Raw genomic sequence first — 9,100 nt, 5'->3', positions numbered from 1 at the left:
ATGCATTTCTCAGAAATTAGATTATGATTTTAAGCATGTTAAGCTTCACCTTTTTTTTCATAGAACATATCACCAACTTTTTTGCCATTTTGTTTATACCTATGTGTCTATAATTCTGCTATAATTTCTGATCTTTCAAGAATTTCTAAAACGTCTACATTGCTGATCTGTCTCCTTGTAGGCAAGTCTCACCTGGCTATAGTACAAAGAGTAAACAACGAAGGAGAAGGGGATCCTTTCTATGAAGTCCTGGGAATTGTCACTTTAGAAGATGTGATTGAAGAGATCATCAAGTCTGAAATTCTGGATGAAACAGATCTATACAGTGAGTAGAAATATTTGCACTTTGTTTATAGACGAGAGGGAAGACTCTGTCCAGCAGCAGTTGTGTTTAATAGCTGTGTTTTGAGAGATGTTAAGCTGCTGATTTAAAATCTCAGTGGTCAAATGACCTGCAGATCCCTCAGGTGGTCAAAGTAATTTTGGTTTTGCAGCATGGGCACCTTACCCCTTTATGCTATTTTAATTCAGAAATGGGACAGCTTTCTTTTTTTGACCCTTCTATCAAGAAGGTTTGAATCTGCAACAATCTGTTCTCTTCTTCTAACTGTTCTCTGCCACAGTGGCATTGTTAAACTTTTTTTATTACAGAGCTCATGACCTCCCATGTTTTCCCCTAACCTCTCTCCAATGCAAGGGCCTGTAGTCTGTACTACTATCCCTTAGCAAGAAGGCAGGCAAATACCATGCCTCAAGGAAGGGGAACAGAGTCTTTAATTTAGAGTCTCTCTCTGTCAACCATTCAGAAAACCTGAAAATGGAAAGTCTTCTTCAGAGCCGAAAACCAGCATGTCCTAAACTCCTCCTCTTTTTATCAGTCAGTCAGCCCCTTCCTTCCTTTATGTTATGTTGAAGGACATGATTCTGCAGGTTAACCATTACCTGGGACTTGAGAGATCTGGACTCCTCTCTTCCCTAGTTCAGAGTTTGTCTGGTCTTTTGCCAGTTACCTGAAGTGTCTCTGCTTCTCTTCCCGTCTGCACAATCTGTCCTGTGCACACAGGACTTCCTTTCTGTCATTTTTCATCGGTCTTATCTGTGCTTTGATCTCTTGCTGGCAGATGCTATGTTTTTTTACTATGTGTTCATGTATAGCACAAGGATGTCCCTAGATTCTATTGTAATAGAAATAATAATTCTAAATATCTTCAGCACAGTTCAACTGTCCTTCACTTTCTTTTTCTTTACTTATGAAAGGGATCTGATTGTCTCTACAGAATCTTTTTTAGGCCAATGCAAGAATCTTCTATGCTCCATCCAAGCCAAATGAGCACTTTATACTGTGGGATAGACACACTTCTACTTTACCTAGTAGGTTGTTATTGCCTGAACCACCTTCTGTAGCTGTTCAGTATTTTGCCAGTATTTACGTGCCCAAAGGTTCATGTAAACCACAGTTGTGTTAATTACTGTGCAAATCACAGAAGTCCTGTTAGTATCTGTTTCTTTTCATACCTTCACAAATGAATTGTTGGGCTAATCAGTTACAACATAATGATTTTACAGGGTGAATTCAGACTTTCTTTTATACTCCGGAAAGATCCTATCTTTGTCTCATCACCTTTGAGATATTTCCACATTTCTACAAGTGAAAAGACACTGCATATGCTTTTCAATGTTTTTTTTTCCTTTGTTTGTTAAGAGAAACCGCATAGATCATACTGTGTTGTCCTTCAGTACAAAAAAAGTTCTGACCATTAATAGCATGTTAGAAGGCAAGGAAACGAGGATTTAATTTTACTATCTGAAGTCTTCCTAGATTAACAAAACAGAGCTGATGAACATGAATTCATTTGAAACTCTCCTTCCTGAAAATACTGAAAATTCCTGGTTCAGAACAGGAGGGAAACTTCACTTCCTAGGCTTCCTGGAGGATGCAGGCAGTTTAGGGGGGTGACTCCTGCTACATACCGTGAAGATGAACTTCTGGTTTCTTTATGTGAAGCACTGAAGTTCACTCCACTGTTTAAACTGAAGGAAACTGTAGCAGTAAGGGAGAGAGCAGAAATCCAGAGAAGCTGCAAGGATCACGGAAAATATGCTAAGTTTTGGATTTGGGCAGATTGATGTGCTGTACCTGCTTCCAGTTCATATAGTGATGGGAACATGGACCTTCGTGTTTGCTGAAGGTACGTTATTGTCCATGATGTGTTAAGGCAGCTCATTTCTGATGTAGATACCAGTGTGTCTGTGCTAGTTACCCCATCTAGTACTAGAGATCTCTGATGCTGTTCATCATAAGACCAAGCTGGCTTGCACAACTCAGACCAAGCCAACCTCAAACGTTTGGACTGATTTGCTCTTTGCTAAGTGTTTACTTAAAAGTAGACCTTATGAAAAATTTTGTCAGTGTTGTTCCATATTTGTTCTGAAGTTTTAGAAAAGTTTTGTTTTGCTTCGATGGAAAATTGAAATCTGATGAAGCAGCTGGCCTTGGTGTAGGATCCTTTCTGTTGTTTCCTTGAAAATCCATTTGAACTGTGTTAGGGTAGAAGCAATTGTATATTTACAGTTTTTGCTCAAAGCTGCTCTTACTGCTGAAGCTCTGCAACTGGATTTCTCATACTTGCATGCCCAACAAACATGTTTTCTTCAGATTGCTCTAGTCTGTTACGTCATATGGCTTGCAGAGATGTTGGAAGCAAGGAGAAGAAGATAGGAGCAAGAAAAAAATTGTTAGATATATCTGACCTGTCAACATCTGGATAGACTGAGTACTTCTGACCATCACATTGTGTATTGGGCGTACTGATGGGGTGACATGACACAGGTAGGCTCTGACTACTTCTCAGCCGGTGTCACTATGAAGAGCTGTTTGGCTCTTAGTATTGGAAAGTTGGAGCATTTTTTCTTGGTTCACGCACAACAGAAATCAATCCTGCACTCACATGGTGGGAGGGCATTCCTCAACCTTCTCAGATGCCCAAGAGAGAAAGCTGTATGTTCTTCCTTGGCCTCAGACTGTGGAGTCTGCTTGAGGAACATGTCGTTCACCATTCTGACACAGGTTTGACTGGTGGCCTGTCTTACTTAGCTTTTTGTAGCTGAAGACAAGTTTAATCATCCCCTTAGTGCAGCTGGAATGCTGCTGTTATTCTCACATACGGATTCAGAGAGTGTTTGCCCCACATAAAATTAGGGATTTTTCTACAAAGGAAATACCTTAACACACCCTTAGCATGTGTTCTGGATGTAACCATCAGTTTATGCAGTGTTTTTACACCCTCACCCAGTGCTGTTCAGCAGTCTGTCTCAGCAAATACAACCCCAGGTGACCTGCAGGAGCATTCAGTGCCAGGCCATGGCGCACATTTGCACAGAGCTGCACTGATGCAGCTTCAGTAGCTTTCACCTAAGGGTTTTTTTTTAGCCTCAGCAAGTGACTTCCCTGAGGGGAAGACCACATCTCACCCAAACATTCCTATTTCCAAACAGCTGTTAACACAGGTATGTTCAATATATGTGCTGGTAAGCTCTATATCACTTCTTCCATTTGAACCGCAGAGCTATGGCAATAAAAATCGTTTGCCTTAATAAGTATTTCCACTGTCATCCAGTGGAAGTGTAGCAACATAGAAAAGGTTGCGCAATGCCTCTTTGTCTGGCAAGACCTACAGATACTGGCATGGTGTACATCAGTGTCCTACGTCAGGAGAGCAGAGCTTTGTGTAGCTGGAATCTAGTCTTTAGATATACCGAGGTGGGTGCCACCCACTAGAAAATGATGCTTTTAACCTCGTTGGCCATGAGGACTGTGAATTTGCTAACCATCTGCTGTCTAGCACTGGTAGGCTGCAGGAACTGCATCCTTACAGGAACCTGTTTTAGGCTGTTCAAGAGCTTCAGGTTTAGGCCCCCTGACTTTGTCCATTGCCAAGACACGAGAGATACACAAGGCAACCCGGTTTTCCCAGCTAGGGACAAAAAGAAGTGGCAAAACCAACTAAGTTAATTCCTAAACCTTCTTTTAAACAGACTCACAGGCTTATAAAGACCCATGTCATATGTGGAGCATCGGCTGGCAGCCAGGGTGTGTGCCTCACTGTGGGGTGAGGGAGGGGAGCACATATAGTACGTGCTGAGTGAGTCTCTGGCATCCATCTCTGAGAGCCTTGGGCTGGGCATCCTGGTACTGAGTATGGACATGGGGTCAGTGAGTCTAGTCCTCTGGCAATTTTATTTTCTTTTTCCTGGAATATCTGACAGATGCACGTCTCAAGCAGTTGCTTGTCTCTCTTCCTTGTACAGTTCTTGTGTGCCAGACAGAACCATACTTCCATTCGATAAAGTATTTTTGTCCTCATTATCTTGTGCGGAGCTCACTGCAGATGTCTGCAAAGTCAAAAGGACAAAAAGGAGCACAGGAAGAGAATAAGAACCTTCCCAGAACATTGTTTGGGTGTATTTGCAGTGCCTGTCAGCCTGCCTGCGTGTCCAGCCAAGTTATAACCCTGAATATATGAGTTATCTGAGGTTTGAACTCCTTTGTTCTTTACTGTCACCAGCTGGCTCCTTCAAGCAAATTCATGCAATCATTTGTGGTGTTCTGCATCAGGCCTGGAAGCTCAGGAATACTACAAGAGCGATCACAACCTCACTTGTATTTGGACCCCTCCTCAACCCACAAGTTTATGGTCAGCCTTGCTGCCTTTGGTTTGAAGGAAGTCTAAATATTCCCAGAATCTACTGAAGATAGTAGCAGTATTTGTTGATATCTCACCAAAAGCTATATTGAATTGTTACATTAAATTGTAAATGAATATAAAATGAATATAAAATTGAAATGAATTGTAAATGTTAAATTAAATGAAAAGTTATATTAAATTGTTCACATTGCAGAACCAAACAGTGTCACAGGACTCTGTAAGCAGAGATCGCTTCAGCATGCCAAGAGAACTTCAGTGCCCACGTCTCCATCTCACTTACTGTAGAAGGGACAGACAGGAAATAACCTGGTCCAGACTCAATTACTTCTGTCACCGTCCAGTCCTTGGTTCCTGTGTCTTACCAGAAGCTCAGAAGTTGTTTGAATAGTGAAGAACAATTAAGACCATCCCTTACTAAAATAAACCAAGATCATGGCTTTAAACCATATGGCTCTGCTCTCATTGTGTAACATTTTTCTTGGGGGAATGTTTCTGGACAAATTGCCAAGGAAACAGTAGGAGGAATTGAAATCACCCATCATTTGATTAAGAACCTGGGTCTCTTACCTTAATGACTGATGCAGACAGAAAGATTTAAGGCATCCTCCTATGGTGTGATGCTGGTCCTGTTTTCAGGTACCAGAAGTGCAGTATGAAGCCTGCAGCAGTACAGCTTTAGATGTCTAGAGTAGATGCATTACTATCAGTACGGTATTGCTTATGAGTCTGTGATAGTCTCCTGTAGTGAAGACTTGTGCATGGGAAGTTGAGGAACTGAATCTCTTCATTTCTAAAAAGCTAGGTTGCCTGGGAAAATCTTCATAGAAATCTGTTGATTACCAGTATTGTGCATTTCCAAGGCTCAAACTCAAATGCTTTGAGCCTTGTGTAGTCTGTACCATATACTGGGGCATCTATAGGAGTCCAGATCTCAGTGGCTTCCTTGTTACAGGGTATTAATTTAACCATCTTTGCATGCATAACCCAAAATCTGCCAGTGGCTACCTAGGAGGATGTGTGAGATTTCACAGTGTTAGCTTTGCCTACACCTCTTTGTGTGCTTTCCCAAATTCTCTGCAGTGAATTAACGTACCAGAAGTGCCTGTGGTCCTCAGAATTCCCGTCCTTTTAAACCAGTGACTAGGGAACTGATAGACAGGTAGCTATAGTGTTTTTAGTATGTGTCCCCATTAAGGCCCTAGCACCTGAGCGGTGCCTCAAGTCTGAGGGCCTCACAGTAATTGCCTCAAGGCTTGGGTTTCCTGCAGCATACGGTGGAGCTCAGAGCTGTCTGACAACATTCTGCTACTTATAGCCAGTGGCACATTATGCACTGTGTCAGCAGAGAAAGGCGAGACTCTTTCACCTGAACAGACCTTTTCTCCCTGGAGTTGATGTATCCTGTACCCCAACATGCCTATAGCTCTCCGCTTACCTGATTTCTAGACATTTTGGCAGATTAGCTCAGTGAGTAGATGATAATAGTTTGGGTGGTTGTGCCTCTGCAACTCCGTCTTTCATGTTGTCTTTCGCAAATGGAGATTCCTCACCAGAAAGCCTGTTTAAGACTGAGACGAACCAACTGCAAGCTGAATACAGGATAGGAGTCCAGGATCACTAGCAGGCAAATTCCCATATCTGAACTCCTGAACCTACTCTGTACTTTATTCTGGCTTCAGTGCCTGTAAAACGGCCAGAGATTCCCACCTCCAGGCTGTACACCTTGCCAGCCTTTGCTGAAGTTCGGACAGGAGAAAAGGAACTGCATACACTAGACTTTGGGAGTTACTTGGACCAAAGGCATGTGGATTTTGCCAAGGCTGTGAAGAGTCAGTGAAACCGTGGCACAGCGTAACAAGTAACTCAGTGTATATTTAGTCTATGTACTTGATGGGCGTCTTTTAAGTATGTGTAAAACGTAGCTATCACAGGTGTTCTTGTAGATCAACACCTTTTGATCATTAGAAGCACTCAGCAGGACTCCTCCTCCCCACCTAGAAATGCACACATACATTATGTGTTATATCAGAGAGGGTCTGCAATTAGGTGTCTGCAAGTGGTGACTTTCCCCCCATTGATGTGACAGAGCAGTGAGAGAGGCCATGGGTGCAGGGCTCACGGCTGGATGAGCCCGCAGCACATCTTGAGGGCTGTTTCTGATTTGTGCTGTGTGCCGATGAGCAAGACCTTGCATGTACTGCAGAGGGGTCTGTCTGCCCCTGCGCTCTGGGTGGCCATCCTGGGTGACTCCATCCAGCGCGGTTCGTGTTGGACCTCGTTCTAACAGAAATCGCTTCCTTCCTTTCTTTTCCCACCCTCCCTTCCCCAGCTGATAACAAGACGAAAAAGAAAGTAGCTCATCGGGACAGGAAGCAGGACTTCTCTGCCTTCAAGCAGACAGACAGCGAGATGAAGGTTAAAATATCACCGCAGCTCCTCCTGGCAATGCACCGGTTCCTGGCAACAGGCAAGTGAGGGTTATATTTTTTTTCAATCGTGCCAGAGCCTCGGAGGCAGTTTTTCAGCAAAGGCTGGTGAGGTGGGTGGAACAGAGCAGGCGGGAAGGGAGGCTGGATTGTGGGGTGACAAATAATGCCACTGTTGTGTTTTTCTTTTTAAATTCTCTCCTCTCCTGTGTTCAGTGTCGGCATGAACCCTCTGAGACATTTACCAGGGGTGGACCAGTAACTTTAAATTGGTCTGAAAGGTAAGGATGAATGCCAAGTGCCGCACTGCATGTCTAGAGTCCATCAGATTAACGACTAGCAAGTACACCCCATTAGGAAGAGCTCAGGGAACAAACCAAAGAGGACTCAATACCACTGGCCAGCTGATTGTAATTGCACTCTGGCGCCTTCTCCAGAAAGAGATGCTGGACTTTTTGCAGGAAGGTCTAAACCTGTTCCATGAGACTTTTTGACTCCAAGTGAAAAACTCTCCTGACACATTTAATGCAGACCGCACAGGTGGTTGAACTGTACTTTTTAAAATGGATTTCTGGCTGGCTTGTGTGACCTCCGATGATGACTTCAGCAGGTTTCAGAGGACAGTTGTCTCCATCCCTGAACACCTTGATGTTTTAGCCCTTGGGTGGGCAGTCTGGCAGAGAGGCCAAGGCCTTGAATGGTTTCTTGCAGCTGATACTGCCTTTCGTCGTAAAGTTGGTCCTTTCACCTCAGAGATGAGACCAGTTAACAGGAGAGCTTGTGAAAAACATACCTTCCTATTGCTCGTGCTGTCTCTTTTTGACACATAAAGACTTCTCACATGCAGGCCTTTCAGACGGGCATCTTTCACTGCTCTGTTCAACATATATTCATGGGTTGAAAATGATAAAGTTGTTTTGTCTCAAGTTTGAAAGCTCCAGTTGGAAATTAGTACTTCCCCTCCTCTAAGATGCAGTAACTGCCTGCCTAGATGCTCCTAGTTCGCCTTCATGCTTTATTTAGCCTCTGTGACTTGAAAGAAACATGTACGTGATCGGTTATCACATCTCAGCTGAGGGGCAGTAATTCCCTAAAAGGCCTGAACTTCTGCGGCTCATGTGCGGGTGAGCATGTCCTTGGTGAGAGGAAGCAGTTCAACAGGAAGATGCGGATTTAACAGCAAGCAAGGCGTTGTTCATGTAGTGGTACAAGACTTGATGGAATTCCCTAAAGACCTGCTCGACATAGTCTTACAGTGCTGCTTCTCTACTTGTTTTGTGGATGAAAGGATTGTGTAGCTTAAATCCAGGTCTGTCTTTGAAGCCACTGCTAAATAAGATGAAAGCTACAGTTTTGGTTTTGCTGTTCTAGAATGAGAGTAGTATCTCTAGCAGATGGAAGGTACCGGGTCATTAACGGCCTTGTTCTGAAATGAAGTGCTAGGAAGGCTTATCAATTTGCATGTGTAAATCTCGACGTCCCTGGCTTAACTCTCCCACGTGAGGATGAGCTTTTCCGCTTCAAACAGCTCCTGCTGGGAACACTGAAGAGCAAGTGGATAGGGGGTGTGTTCTGTGTGTCAGGCATTAATCCCACGTGGTTTGAACTGACCTGCACTATTTCTCGCTGCGAATAACTCTTCCCATATGAACTGTGGTGGCCCCGATTGTGTCTTTATGTAGAGTGTCTATCTAGAGCAACTCTCTAGTCCCTAAACAGTGATTTATCTTTTCTTAAAGAGAAACAAATGCAGTAATTTTAATACCTTTTGAGAAAGGAAAAAAAATTCACAGGTTGTCTGTGCCCCAATTGCAAAGCTCTTCTGTTTATGCAACTCTCCAATGAGCCTATACAGCTGTGACTCTGAACTGTCAAAAGGGCAAGACCGCCTTTTTCTTTTCCCTTTCAGATGAAGACATGGTTTTTGGTTGTTTTGAAAAATACTTCAGAAATGAAAGCTGAGGCATT

General features: G+C 43.3%; 1 protein-coding gene across 1 annotated transcript in view; it reads left to right on the top strand.

Moving 5' to 3' along the window:
- Positions 1–9,100, top strand: part of LOC104493879 (metal transporter CNNM2-like) — a gene marked incomplete at its 5' end in the record, with an annotated part of 31,315 nt that overhangs the window by 8,964 nt on the left and 13,251 nt on the right. The window contains 2 exons of the mRNA XM_010136642.1: positions 182–325; positions 7,036–7,173. Of these exons, the coding sequence (XP_010134944.1) occupies positions 182–325; positions 7,036–7,173 (282 nt within the window). The remainder of the gene's footprint in view (positions 1–181; positions 326–7,035; positions 7,174–9,100) is intronic.

This window comes from Buceros rhinoceros, unplaced genomic scaffold (assembly GCF_000710305.1).
Source record: "Buceros rhinoceros silvestris isolate BGI_N320 unplaced genomic scaffold, ASM71030v1 scaffold2915, whole genome shotgun sequence".
Classification (NCBI taxonomy): domain Eukaryota; kingdom Metazoa; phylum Chordata; class Aves; order Bucerotiformes; family Bucerotidae; genus Buceros; species Buceros rhinoceros.
The sequence above is the reverse complement of the archived record's forward strand: the minus strand, read 5'-3'. Positions and strand labels throughout refer to the sequence as shown.